Source organism: Lagopus muta, chromosome 2, assembly GCF_023343835.1.
Source record: "Lagopus muta isolate bLagMut1 chromosome 2, bLagMut1 primary, whole genome shotgun sequence".
Taxonomy (NCBI): Eukaryota; Metazoa; Chordata; class Aves; order Galliformes; family Phasianidae; genus Lagopus; species Lagopus muta.
In genome coordinates, this window is record NC_064434.1 from 69,198,797 (window position 1) to 69,214,262 (window position 15,466).

The 15,466-nt window shown below is 36.6% G+C and overlaps 1 protein-coding gene across 8 annotated transcripts in view; it reads right to left on the bottom strand.

The window, feature by feature from the left end:
• Window positions 1-15,466, bottom strand: part of WDR27 (WD repeat domain 27) — an 88,535-nt gene that overhangs the window by 38,156 nt on the left and 34,913 nt on the right. For 3 of the 8 annotated variants that reach the window (XM_048936840.1, XM_048936841.1, XM_048936845.1), the window contains exon 22: window positions 8,031-8,129. In XM_048936840.1, the coding sequence (XP_048792797.1) occupies window positions 8,031-8,129 (99 nt within the window). Of the gene's footprint in view, window positions 1-8,026; window positions 8,130-12,381; window positions 12,925-14,137; window positions 14,216-15,466 lie in introns of those variants that run through there. The other 5 variants (XM_048936842.1, XM_048936844.1, XM_048936843.1 and 2 more) reach the window with 3 other exon arrangements.

A 15,466-nucleotide genomic window follows, 5' to 3' on the forward strand; every position in this document is an offset into this window, starting at 1 on the left:
CTGGTACACAGTCCCTTGCTACATGATATAATTGTTTGGCTTGCATTTCATCAATCTGTTTACACTGGGCCCACATCTCCTGCTGAACTGTATATTTTTCCTTAATTTCAAGCTTAAGAAGCACCTGAAATACTTGTTCTAAAATGTAAAATAACAATCAGCCTGGAGCAGACATCCAGCATGGAAAGTTTCAGCACAAAACATTCCTAGTTACAAACAACTAAAAACAGAATTATAGTGGAAAGTGTTGGACTACTGTAATTACACGCATCAGTGCCAACTCCACACATAATAAAACAGATTTTGCAAGTTTTCTCAGCACTGATTAACACTCTTCAGTCCTGAGACATGTTATACAATAGCAGCACGGAAAATCTATTCAAGCCCATCCCCAAAATATTGAATACAATATGCCCTTTGAGAAACCCTGCTCTTCCAAAGCAACTTGTGGAAGCTGCTTCGGTAGTTGCAAGAAATTACCTATTACAGTAGGATCTCACTTTCCATTTGAGTTCCTTCCATGTAACCACAGAAGGAGTAATGGTGAAAATTAATAAGGTTCTTCATTATCAAAGCTTAATATCATCAAGATCAGGTCTTTCAAAACACATGGTATACTTTTCAAATATATATATATTTGAAAATTATATGTATACTGACAGCTACAGCTAACACAGTTTAAATTTTCCTCATTAAAGATTATATAAGAAGATCCAAACCATACGTGAGTTTTACTTCTTAGAAATTTCCAATTTATATTTTTTTTCTGATTTTAGTGTCTATTTAATTAGTCCATTGCAAAGCTTTATACATATACTTGTTTTTAATTCTATACCTGGTATTTATGTAGCACCAAATATTATTGTTTTACTTTTATAACACACCTGGGTATGGAAGAGTGAAGAATTATTATTGAAGATTTTGCTTTAGGAAAATTTACCTCCCTTCTAGTTACAACTAGAAGCAGAACAGTTGGAGCATATCCACCCTGTAAATGGCTCTTCGGCTGTTGCTAAAACTGTCTTCTGTATCAACTTTAATTGCATTCCTTGTTTGTATACTGCTATTGATTGACAAAATTACTACAGAAAGATACAGAGGATCCTCCTTCAGCTGCTCAAGCATAAGAGAATTTCATTAGCTTTACAGTGGATTGCTACATATTAATAAATTTGCAAGCTCAGTGCAATCAGCTACAAGGACAAGAGGACTCACATACCAATGCCACAAAATTCTTCAGAGATGTACTCAGCTATACTCATAGAAAGCCCAAGACCTGTGATTGTAAACCTATATCCATGCTCTCTTAGCATCCCACTAGTTTTGTTGGACACAGATAACTATTAAACATGAATTAAGTTTGGTATTTATATCTACTTTTACTTCCTATTTCACTTATATTTAAATATAAGGTATTTCCTTTAACTAATATTCTCCAGCAAAAAAGCTAACATCTAGTATTTCCATTCTGCTGGCAGAATTACCCACAGTAGTAGCCCCTTGCTGACTTGGGGAGGCACAACATAAGAGATAGAGTCCTACTGAGTGGGATGAGACATCAGGCTTAAAGGTTTACACAGTAACACACTGTAGCCTCAAGTCAGTTTTGACAGGCTACTAGAAAATATATGTTTTGTAGTAGTTAAGTAAACACACTTAGAATCATACATCACTTGAGTTGGAAGGGATCCTCAAAGGTCATCATGTCCAACCCCCCTGCAATGAACAGGGACATCTACAACTAGATCAGGTTGCTTGGAGCCCCCTGCAGCCTGACCTTGAAGGTCTCCAAGGATAGGGCATCTACTGTCCCTCTGGAAAACCTGTCCCAGTGCCTCACTATCCTTACTGTAAAACATTCTTCCTTATATCCAGTCTAAACCTCCCTTCTTTTAGTTTGAAGCCATTTCCCCTTGCCCTCTCACAGTAGGCCCTGCTAAAGAATCTGTAACCCTTCCTTCTTACAGCCCTGCTTCACATACTGAAGACTGCTCTCATGTCTCTCTGTAGCCTTCTCTTCTCCAAGCTCCCCAGCCTAGAGAAGAGAACAATTCCAGCTCTTTCAGCCTGTCCTTGTAGGATTGGTGTTCTATCCTTTAGATCTTTTTTTTTTTCTTTTTTTTTTTTTGTGGCCACTTATAAATAAATTTGCCAATTCTCTCAACTGCTAACCTGGATTTATGTTGATCAGTTCTGAGATGTAGATACACCATAGATAAAGCAGCAGTCCGAGCTGACCAAGAGGCAAACAAGAGCAGCTAATATGTTCATGTTTATAAAATTCCATGGTTCATAACATAATCTACCACAGCTAAGATTTTCAATCACCTTCAAAGATATACCCAGAGACAGTGGAGTAGCAGCCCACTGCAAAGTCATTCCTGTATTACTAAGAAAGCAATATTTACCTCTTCTCTCCTAAGACAGTAGTAATAAAAGCCAATCACACTCCCAAAGAGTCCAAGAAATTGAGGTGCAAGAGTAATACAAAGATGTACTCTTCCTTGGAAAGGGATAGATTTTGTCTAACAATAGATGGCTGCAGTCCCTGTCATTCATCCTCTGCCATTTATATTTCTCTGCCGAGCAACGTCAGTTCTGCTTTTTCCACAGTAATCATTGCTAATACTATTTTCTCCAGATGTTTTCCTTTAAAGCTTGAGTTAAACAATATGGACATATAAAACACAATTTGAACAAAAAATAATTGAGATGCTTATGACACCGAAACTCAAAATATATCAGATAGTCCCTACCACTGCTTCATATAATACTTTCTGTTCTGCAAGCCCTCTGGTACAAAGCATAGACTGAGATAATAAATACTAGCCCTGCTACCAGACATTTTGAAAAGCAAATTTCCAGAAGGCGTCCTACTTGTTTCCAAATGCAATATTAAAATCAACGAGCATATTCTGTTGATGAAAGATAACAAAAACATCACTGATAGCATAAATTTATAACTCCCAAGAGAATAACGAACTACACATAAGTACAACTTCTGAACTACTAGCACATCCTTTCTCCTCCATATACATCTAAAGCAGAATATCTTTATCAAAACCCTGAGCCTTCCTTCACCTGTAATCCTTTATCTTCCATTCATTACTACCTAAAAAGTTTTAGTGAAATCATGGTCCCAAGCAAGAGGCAAACCACCACACAATTTTATCATTTATATTTTGAGGATCTGGGGATGTTTTTCTTTTTTCTATTGAGATAATGTAATGTAATTTTGGACCTAATCAGATGCAGTTTGTAAGCATATTACACCAGACACAATATGAAAGCTTTTCATGTAAATAAGATCAGAATAACTGACTGCAGTGGTAACAAACTGAGGTAGACTTAATTTTTCACTCAAAGAAAAAAAACACAGGAAAAATGTCGTTGCTCAATTCAGTTTTACACATCAAAACTGAACCACAGAAAGACTAATATGATTAATAATACGTTAATCAGCAGCACAAGAAGAGAAGATATATATAGAAGAAAATAGTGCTGACAACACAACCTCCAAATGAGTTTTGGTGATTTACTTTGGTCTATCTTATCTGGGTCTGTAGATTGAACACCATTAACACATAGACAGCATTCAGATTTCTGAAGAACAGAGAAAGCATTGAGATATACCATAAGTAGCTAATATACTAATTTAGTAAAGAAAAAAAAAAGTTTCAAGCTAGGCAACACTTTCCCTCAGTATAATAAAGCAGAGGCTGTGCAAAATCAAACTATAAAATATAGTAGCTATAGAAGTCCAATTTAAAAGAACATTTCAGCTTTGTTAGCATTGTAACTAGCAAATTTGTATCCTAGTAATCCAAAAGGAGGACTTCCCTTCCTGCACTGGAATATATGAGGTCCAGTAGTAAGCATGCACAAAGTGACTTGCTAAAGTTCAAACAAGAAGTTCCGAAGATCAAAATGCCTTTCTTCTCAAAGAACTTAAGACATCAGCAAGGAACAGGACTTGGAACTTTGCTAAAGCAAAAATGTGCTTTCCTACACTGAATAAAACATTGTCAAAATATCAGTATACTGTGAGATGTTTAAAGGAACACTGGGGAAAATAAGGAAAAAAACTTAAAATATTTAAGCTACTTTAAATAGTAAAGCTCCCTCTATTGCCGTTTCTCAAAGCCAAAATATATGTGAGCAAGTCTATGATGACTTTAACAGATAGCAGCACTGTTTTTTTAATACATTTCTGAAGGACAAAAACCAAAGGAATATTTTTAAAGTAACATATGATATAATTATGGATAAAAATAAAACTAAGAATTCTGTTACATAACTCCCTTTTTCATTCTCATAAAATAATTTATTAATATAATCCAATTTGAAAAGTCATAAAAGATCATCTGATTTCAAATGGTGAATTTTATGACTAAGTAAACATCAGGGAATAAAACATTAAATATATCGCTCAGTACCTCTGAAATTCCATACAGAATATCAACCTTTTTAACTATTTAGAACTGTCAACTACAAACAAATTGTACAGTGTGCATTGTGCCAGGTGCAGAATCTTGCTCCTGAAAATAACTGAGTCAGAAAGTATAACCATGTCCATTATTCACAGGCTTACAGATCACTTTGGATACGTCCCCTAACTAGTATGTAATCAGCATCATTTGTAAAGTGAGAATTAACTATAAAATCAATATTGCACAAATGTTAGCATTCAGGAATTCTGTAAGTGATTAGGATTGATGCATAAGTATCAAATCAACATACCATGTATCTTGTCCCTCCTTTCACTGTCAGTGTCCTTCCAGAGATGAAAAACTCTACCACTTCTGAATTTGGTGCCTTCACATTTTTTGGAGGTCTACACTTAATCTCAGATTTAGAACATGCTTCAAAGGTATCACTATGAGTAAAATCCTGCACTTCATTAAAAAGCTTAAATAAAACGGAAGACAACTTCATACAATACCCTTGCATTTTTGTTATTGATGTAGCAACCTCTTATGCTGAAAAAATACTCTGGGTTTTCAGTATGGGTCACTCAAACCCAGCCTGTGAGACTTGATATGGAAACAGACTTTTAAATTAGCAAATTGGATATCATCAATGGGGCCAAAATGTGCCATTAAAGTCTAAATTTTGAAAAGAAACATCATAATCCGAAAACAATTTAAGACCCAAAACTTTACTACTGCATTCTCTTTTTCATTTCTGGGAACTTGGAATTTATTCAGCGAGCCTCAAGGTATTAAAAAAAAAAAACAACAAAACAACGAAAAAGAAAAAAGAACCTAATTAGACATGAAGTAAAAAAGTAACTAGGACTACACTGAGCACAGGAATGTTTCTATTTTTAAAAGAAGCATTTCAGACTTCTCAAATACTTCTATCCTTTTAGAATAAGATTTCACTGATCGGATAATATTTAGGTAAACATTTTTCTACAGAAACCAGGAAAATGGAAATCTAAATCAAGCAGCAATATTTGTCTAACATCCTTGGCACTGTTCTTTGATAGTAAGAAACTTCAAATGTCTGCTTGTTAAACAGACAGAAATTATATTGAAAAGAGAGTCAACCCACTCCATTTGCAGCCTTAGGCTTCTTAAGATGAAGACCAGAACCAATATTAGAAATGCTAACTTTCTAGATTTTTTAATCACTATGAATTATGAAAAGGCTTAACACAGCTCAAAACCAGGATACTGTGGGTGCCTGCTTTGATCAAACTGTCAAGTCCTACACAGTTCTTGGCAAAGATTCTTTTCAATTGGGAGTAGCCAGGTACGGGAACGCTTGCATCACATGATTTACAATATGTACACACACAAAAGCAGTTCAAATCAAAGTAAGAGGTTACTTTAGCCAAACAGAAGCTATACCAATTAGTTTTTGCATCAAACAGGCAGTGTATTTCATAATAGAGTAAAAAGCATACAGAAGTTGCAACTCTATTTATAACAACATCTTTCAGTTTTCTTACTCTTTGCCCTGCAGGAATATGGTTTTGATTTTGCTGTTAGAAAATGCAGCCAGCATGTATTTCTCTCTGGCAAAGATTGTAGAATACAAAAGTCATTTTGTGATTAATATTTCTCAATTATATCCCAGTTCTTCCCCTACTAACTTAAAAATCAATTGTATTTGTTAACCATAGGGTGGAAGCATTGCATGTGATAAATTAAACTCAAAGATGATCGAGGTGTAGTTACTCATCAGTAGAAAGATACATTTCATTATTTAGGAATAACCAAATAAACTTTTACCAGTTTTTTAAAACATTACTAATATGTTTTTACAGCTTTTATAATACCATTAACTCATCAACACTTAATGGACGTTAACTCATTGAATATTATCTGCAAAAATATCTGAATTCTTAGTACTTGTAAACTTGTTCCCATTGCACACCAGTCAATTTGTTAGAATGTTACTTGTTTAATAATATGAATGAACTAATGAACTATTCCGTGTCATGTTCAATCTTTTTTTTCTTTTTTCCAAAGGAAAGACAAAAATATAATCAGTCAAAAAGTTTCAAAGAGAAGTCTACAAATGTCCCTGAGCTGTATTTTGTCCTAACAGTAGAGCTGTAGCAAGTTTCTCAGAATCTGAAACTTGTCTCAGATTTCCAGTGGGGACAGCAAGAACAGTGAAAGATATCTATGGACGTTGATGTAAATAATGCAGAATTCCAACCCATGAGACACACTAAATTGTATTGACTGGCACTGTGCCCACCGGGGACTACGTGCCAACTGGAGCAGGATGCAATCTAGCTATTCAGCTTCCTATAATGAGCTACCAATTGCCAAGAATTTGGAGTAAGGGTAAAATCATAAGCTATAAATTTATTTTCTATCAGCAGCCTTTCTTAACAAAAGCTTTATGGCAAAAGAGAAAAGGTTTTACAACTACACTTCTTTTTATACTATTCACTCTCAACCTTAATTAGGATCTCAACTAATAATATAGTATGTATCATGCGTTGGGATCAATATTAGATATGTTTCATTTGACAAATAAAATAAAAGCTTCTGTTCTGTATTGAAAACTACTTTCTCAAATGCAAATTACCAGAAACTTGAAAAATGTATCTTATCATGGAAACCATGAGAATATTCTAGTCATTGCCAAATCTTCACAAATCTGCCAATAAAACCTTCACACATGATTAGAGTCCATATTTCAAACTGGCTACAAAAGTAAATTCCATTTGCTCTGAATTTGAAGTTAACTTCTTGAAATTGAAGTCAACTTCTTAATGAGTCACCTAGAAAGACCTAAAAGTTAGACAGCTTTCCAAAACAAGTATTTTGGAAGAATGCATTTATAAGCCCAATTTCAAAGAGCAATACTACTAGCTAGCAAGTATCTATCTCTTATTAAACACCAGGGAAAACATTGTGCCAACAATACAGGACATTAAGTTAAAATTATGTGCAAACTCAGAAAAGGTAGCAGTGCACTTTTACTCAAGACTCTTTGCTAGGAGTAGCTAATTTAAATATAGCAGACAGTGAGAAAAGACCTAGTCTGCAAGGGATGCACAAAAAATTCTAAACACAGGTGAGGGTCTTTTCATTTTGTATTCAATATTCCTAAGAAACCAGCAACAAAAGCTTCACCACCCTGTGTTTGATTGCCTAAATAAATTCATGTGTAGTTGCTACACAGTTCCAATGGTAAAATACACAGACACTATGCACACTGCATAAAGCTGTGTTACAGAAGATAACATTCTCTTCAACTATGATGGCATATGACAACTGAGAGTCAAGTACTGTGAAAATTTTGAGAGATTAGCTCTTAACAATCACTACGAGTGACAAAATTTGTTCATTTCCCACACAAAATACAAAAAAAAAAAAAAAAAAAAAGCATCAGGAATCAAATGCTAGTGCTACATAGTAATTAAGCATATAAAAGTGCAATTGACCTCAGTTTTGCACATTAAGCTGAATCTTAGGAATGCGCATGAAAGAACTACATTGCGTACAATACAAGTATCTACTGTAGTTTTGGAGGAAAAATAAACAAAAACATTACTTACATACTTGTCATCTGAACCACTGGCTATAAACTGCCCACAAGGAGATACTGCAATTCCACAAGGGTAGGAGTGGCTACTATGCCCTTCAAATCGACGTTCACACCTTCAGAGAAGTTTCAGAAAGTCTCATTAATAAAAAATAAAGACTAGCTCTTTTACCACCATTTTCGTGAAATTCTGCTCAAGTCTCATCATTTTTCTTAGTGTACAAATTTAATTAAGGCAACTACACTAGGTTACAAATATCTGTCATAGGATCTGTGAAATTGGAAAGGCATTAAAGTGCATCACTGAATAAAAATAAAGTGAGTGCACAATACTACAGGACAATGCCCAAGCTTAAGCCTTGTTTAGTTTACAAAGGTAGAAACATCATTAGCATTTAGAAATGATGCCTGCCATTAAACTACTATAGTTAGCTACCACAGAACCATATGATAGAATGGCTTATATTGAAATCAACTTTAGACATCATCCAGTTCCAACCTCCCTGCTGTGAGATGGGCTGCCACCCACCAGACCAGGCTGCCCATGGCCCCATCCAAGCTGTCCACGAATGCCTTCAGAGGTGAGGCACCCACAGCTTCTCTGGGTAACCTATTCTGTGCCTCACCATCCTATCTCCTGGAGGAAAGCCAAACCAACACTGCTGGAAGCGTGGAATGTTTATGTAAAAGCCAGTCTACACTGAAATTCCCCTCTAGGAACTTCCATTGAATCAAGATGCAGAATGTTGAATCATAATGTAAATAATTACTGCTTCCTTTTTTTTGTACTCAAGTCTGGATATTTAATTTAATTTGTGTTGCTGTATTTACATTCTTACTCCATGCATTAGTTTATTGCATCTTGTAAAATCAATACAAAAATGACCTTCCAAAATTATAAATATTTGAATATAAATATATCTAAAGTACAACTGTAATTAATCTCTTATCTATATTAGTATAGTATAAAGGAAGGATTGCATTTAAATTTAACAGAAGGAATTAATTCCCTATTTTAAATGTTAACACTGCAAGATAGCATTACTATCATTGTGGAGTAAGTTTTTGACGGCTGGGCACACCAGGGCAATATAAGAAAAATTTTAAGTGAGATGAAGATCACTATCCATCTTAGAAAGTCCACTGCAAAGAACTGTGATAGTTTTGTAGTCACAGCAAAACTATGGCCAAAAAAAAGGACAATTTATAGTTGTTTCAATGTTAAAAGCCATTTTAACACACGTAAAAATTAGAGTTCCAATCACATTCAGAATGATTATTTACAAATGTGTGCCTCATATAAAAGTTTAATTAAATAAATGACTTTTCACACAGTCTGATAGTGATAGGATAAGGGGGAATTATTTTAAACTAAAAGAGGAGAGATTTAGAATTGATATTAAGACATTTTTTACTCAGAGGGTTGTGAGGCACTGGCACAGACTGCCCAGAGAAGCTGTGAGTGCCCCATCCCTAGGGAGATGGGACCCTGAGCAGCTTAATCTGGTGGGTGGCAGCCTGGTCGTGACGGCGGTTGGGATGAGTGGGGTTTAAGGTCTGTTCCAACCCAAGTCATTCTATAATTCTATACCCACAAGAAGTTATAATTCAAGGCTGACATAATAATTTGTATTCCTCTTCTGCCTTCATTGTGAGTGCTATCACAAAATCTTTTGCCATCGCTCCGTTGTCACACACTCCCTATGCATGCTAAGTTGAGGAACAAAACTGAAAGAGTAAAACCTGCCAACACCTGCGATACACAATTTTCCCTGGCCAGTAACATCGTTAACGTTGCGTTAATTGAATCAACTGAACTTGCTTGCAGAAACGTTTATGTTTTTAAACCATTTTGTTCTTTTTCAGATGTATATATGTCTGAATGCCAAGTTGATCTTGTTTACCCGTCTGAAACAGGCAAATAAACAAAAACATTACTGTGTAACTGATTCAACATATGCTGAACAAAGCACAAAAGGACACTTTTGAGTGCATGAAAATGCATCATTTTACAGAGCTTAACTCTCAAAGATTATACTGAGATTCAACCAAATATATAGAAAAAGCTACTGATTTCAGTGCACTTTTTTTAGTATAGAGTAATCAGATCTCTCACCTCAGGTTAGTTCTAATATAATACTGTAAATAGCACAATTTAAAAAAAAATTATGCAGTTCAAAAAGAAGTAAATTATAAAGACATTCAATTACTGCGAGTACTACATGAAAACATTCTTTCCACTTCAGTTTCCATATAACTCTTGAGTTCATGTTCAGAGACTTTCAAAAACAAATGGATGCCGTTGTATAACCTGCCTCTATTCAAGCTTTCCATTGTCAGAAAAGAGAAACATCAGCTACCTCAGACTTCTCTCCAAAGCAGCACTCTATCACCACATAAGACTCCAAAGGTTAGGTAACATAGAACAAGTAGCAGAATACATATTTAAATTAAATTTTCAGAGAGAAAAAATGAACAATATTCATAATTTCTCGGTCACACATGAATATGCCTCCAGGATCACCTTACTTCTTTAGGTATACAGCTAGCCATAAGGATTAAATGGAGTTTAAGGCCTCATTCCATAAATGCTAATTTCCGTGATGAACTGTTTCTTCTTCATAGAAACATCTACAAATAAATTACTGATGATCTTGCAAAAGAATTTGACTCTGCAGCTACATCCCATAACTCACTTCTCTACCTATGAATGGATTGATAAGAAATAACACAATTCCAAGGCTTCCACTGATCTTTTTTTCTGCTACACTACAGCAGTGTAAAACAAAGGCTGAGTCATAGGACAGTACAACTCTTCACCCTTGCTAGTACAGCCATAGTAATAACTAACAACCTGGATTCCATTTTCTTAGCTGTTCCCTGTTACAGACACGTTGTATTTTCCATTACAAGTATAGTTACTTTTCCAATCCCTCAAAATTCTGCTCTAAGATGACATTTCAAAAAAGTGATTCCAGTTAAACTTTCCACACAATCTGGCAGAAATTTTGCTACGCTATCTATTATCTCCAGATATCTCCAGGTACTACAGTGATGAAAAGAAGTGAAAAAAGAAGCTTTTAAAAAATAGCTGGTATTACACACGCAATTTTAGCTTATTCTAGGAGCTTACTTATTTCAGCCATTATTTTTCTCCTGTTGTGTTAAGTAGCAGCAGGTGGTGATCAAACTTATTTTGGACACTGCAAGCCTTCCTCAGCCAACTGGCATGCTGTCCCAGCCTCCTGAGAATAAATCTCTGGTCAGAACTTTTCAGGGGTTACCATGGCAAACATCTGGTAATTGCATGGGACAGCAAATAGCCAAAATTTCCCTATGTTTTCCAATGTACAGCTTTTAGACCACTTTCCAAAAAAAAAAAAAAAAAAAAAAAAAAAAAAAAAAAAGTATCTTATGTCACAAACATCTTGTACAATACTGGGGAAAAAAAAAAAAGTAACTTTTTTTTCTGTCTTTGAAAGATACCAAAATAGTATATATTGATATACCAGGGAATGTGTAAATGAGTCTATTTCATTCTTCTTGTTACATTCAGAATAAACTTGTTAGCAGCCCAAAGCTTTCTTTTTTTTAAACTACCTCATCTTTTACTCTGCTACTTTGTCTCTTTGCTGCACTATTTGTTCAGAGAACCTACAATGCCAGCAGATCCATTGAGATGCTATGAATATCCAAGTATAACCTGACAGGAGTAGTAGCTAACTCAGATGTACTGTACACATGGGTTTCATTTAAAACACACGCTGAACTCTTCATATAGGAGCTCAGCATGCTTTCAGCAACAGTGTGAAGCTGAGACCACACATTTCCCATCCTGTATGCCTAGATGCAACCCCAATCCCAAACTTGGAGGAACTCCAGCCACTGCTTATCCCTTTCTCCTTTGTTATCCTCAGATAACACTCAAACATTTAGAGGGAATTAAAAAAAAAAAAAAAAAAAAGAGAGAGAAAGAGAGAGAGGGGAATCATAGGATTCTCATGTTCAGAAGAGACCAAGAAGAAAAAGAAATAATTTGTTTCTTAATGTGTTTTTGTGCATCTTGCTCAGAATATTATGCAGCTAGTGGAGACAGAAACTGAAAATTTTCTGAAAATTGAAAGCAATTCATTTAAATTGTATGTCTGACCCTAATGCTCTCAAAGTGTAATTGTTAGAAAATGTATGAGATGAGTTCCACGTGCCTGCAAGAATTCTCCTGAAGCATGCTGCCAAGGGAGCTTATGATCTAGTTGCACAAGATCATGATACAAGTTGGACGTATTACTTTCATGTCAAAAGCTGTCTCGTGTAAAGACCTGGCAAATTATTTCAGAGGCTGAAAGAGGGTGAAACTAATTTTCTCTTGGGTCTTCCACCAAAGCATTGTCATGACCACGAGTAATCTGCAGGAGAAGTTCAGTATGTTCAAATAAACTAATACTCTTCAAAAATCTTCACTGTGGTCCCACGAGTGCACTCTGCTTTCTTCCAGGAGATAAGGAACAATTGCTCCAGCAGCAAACATAGTTGGAGCAGCTGAACTTCTATTCCTTAACACTTCAGAGTTAGTCAGAGGAAGACTGCTGCTGCCATAAAAGGCATTAATAGTGGTGGTGCCTGGAGGCTCCTCAAAATGTTACTTCTGACATTTTCAGTGGTGACAAGAGCAATCTAGTTGCTGTCACGTCTACTTTCTCAAACACAGCCTGGTCGCAGCCCAGTCCTCTAAGCAGGGCAATAGCTTTTCTGTTCTCTTCCCACTTCTGTGTAGAAAATTAGCATATCTGATAGAACAGCACTACTGCCTCGATCTCCGGATTAATTCCCAACTTCATCTGTCCTTTTCCATCCTACTTTTCCAATTATGTCACAGCAGATGTCCCAGCAAGTTCTCCATACTATACATCTCTGTGGCAAGTAGAGAAGAGAAAGCGCTGGTTTCACAGAATTATAGAATGGCTGAGATTAGAACCTCAAGAAGTCATCTGATCCAACTTGACTGCTTAAGCAGGGGCATAGAACCATGTCCAGGAGGCTTTTAAGTATCTCCAAGAAGGCAGACCCTACAGATTATCAAGGCAATCTGCCACAGTGCTGTCACCCCCACAGTAAAAGAGTTAAGAGGATTCCTTAAACCCTCCCTTCAAGTATTTATGCACATTGATGATATCACCCTCAATTCTTGCCTCCTCCAGGTTGAATAGTCCCAACTCCCTCAGTCTTTCTGCATTGGAGAAAGACTCCAGTCCCTTTAATGCTTTTCTAGCACTACACTGGATTCTCCCTAATAGCTGCATAGCTCTCTTGTAATAGGGAGACCAGAATGGACATGGTTCTCCAAGTGCAGACTCACCAGGGCTGAGAAGAGGTAAAGGATAACTTCCTTCGACCTGCTGGCAATATTCCTCTTGATGCAGCCCACAACAACATTAGCCTTTTTTGCTCAAGATCACACTGCTAGCTTACGTTCACCTTGGGGTCTTCCAACATCCTCAGGTCCTCTCCTGCCAAACTGCTTTCCAGGTGCATGGTTGCTCCCTGCCACATACAGGACTCTGCACTCCCCACTCTTAAATTTAATGATCTTGCTAGCCCACTTCTCCAGCCTGTCAGGATCTGTCTGGACAGCTGCACAACCTTCTGGTGTACCATTCAGTTCTCCCAGTTTTGTGGCATCTTCTGCTCATCTGTTGATGAGGACATGCTCAATTCCACCATCCAGATTACTAACACAGATATTGAACAGGAATGGTCTCAGGACTGATCCTCAGAGTATTCCACTAGTTACTCATCTCCAGGCTAGACTTTGTGCCACCTATCACCATCCTCTAGGCCTAGTTGTTCAGGCAGTTTTCAATCCCCTTGTTGTATGCTCCTCCAGCCCACGCTCAATCAGCCTCTCTATGAGGATCTTACAGGAAACAGTGGCAAAAGCCTTCAAATTAAGTCCAAGTAGACTACATGCACCACTTTCCTCTTGTCTACCAGGCCAGCCATTCCAATACAGAGGTTCACATTGGTGAAGCACCACTTCTCCCCTCCTCCTATGAATCCACAGTGACTACTCCTGATGACTCTGGACCTTTGCAGTCTATAAAATGGTTTTCAGAACAAGTTGTTCCACCACCTTCCCCAGGACTGACGTGAGGCTAACTAGCTTTTATTTCTCTGGACCTTGCACCTTCCAAAGGGCCTACTCCTTAGAAAATAATAAAAACTAATTATATATAGAAATTGCAGAAACAATGTCTATGACCAGATAGATATAAGAACAACTTCTGAATAGATAATGTAAGGCTACACCTCAAAAGCAGCCAATTTGCTTCCACAAACAGAATTTTTGCCCTGATAAACTCATACTCTTCCAAATACTAAGTGTCTTGAATTAAGACATCTGCTCTGTTGTTGCAGGTGTTCTTCCTGCAAAGGGAAGGAAATAACTGATGAGGACAGAGATAGAATGTTTATTCATGTCCTAGATCATGAAAAGACTCTTTGCTGTTTATATAATACTTTACAGATTTCTGCATATACTACCAATGTTACTATTAAAAAACTGAATAAATAATATTCTCTTGGAATGTTAACCAGTCCGATTTCCAAACTGCATGGAACACAGCCTTCATACTTAGTTTTAATTATCAGTATATTTTCTGGAGTGGAAACTTAAAAAAAAAAAAAATTACAAGGCATTCCTTAGCATGCATTTCCAGACTTAAGCTCATTATGTGAAAAATAAATAAAATGGTGAATGCTCATCAGGATGCAGAAAGAGAAGGGCTGACACAAGTGGGAAATTTGCCAAGAATTCAAGGGCAAATAAGGCATAGACCTATAAGATAGTTCTGGCTAAGACTGGATGCCCAGGACTAAGTTTAAAAGGAGAGCCAGGAGCAAAGGACAGAGTGCATCAGTAATGAGTCAAGGCTGGTCTGAGTATTTAAGGCCCACTGAAGCTCTCAGGTCCCTCACAGTACAGTCTGTAGCTTGAGTTAAGCTACTTCTGAAAAACCAAGATAATTCTAGGACATGCAATTAGTGTTATAACAAGGATGAATCTAACCTGCATGCCAATATGACTTCAGCCACATTTTACTGATGAGCAAGAAAGCAGAAGAGTTGAAATCCACCTGGAAGAAAGGCTTTCAACTATTTACATTCTGTAACTCCTCTTATGTCTGCTTGAAATGAAACATGCAAGGAAAACTGCAAATTGCTGCAGAAATCTGGACAGATGATTCCCCCCCCCCACCCCTCCCATATCAGCCCGTCATGAAGAGTACTCATGAAATTTTGCTGGTGAATGTGAGCTTATGCTGTATGTTCATTGTCAATAAATCAGACATTTACAAAAGTATGGAGGGCAACACTTTGAATTGGTGGTTTCCTCCTCACATCATGAAGGGAAGAAGCTTTCTCTATTGGGGATATTATATCACACAATTACCTA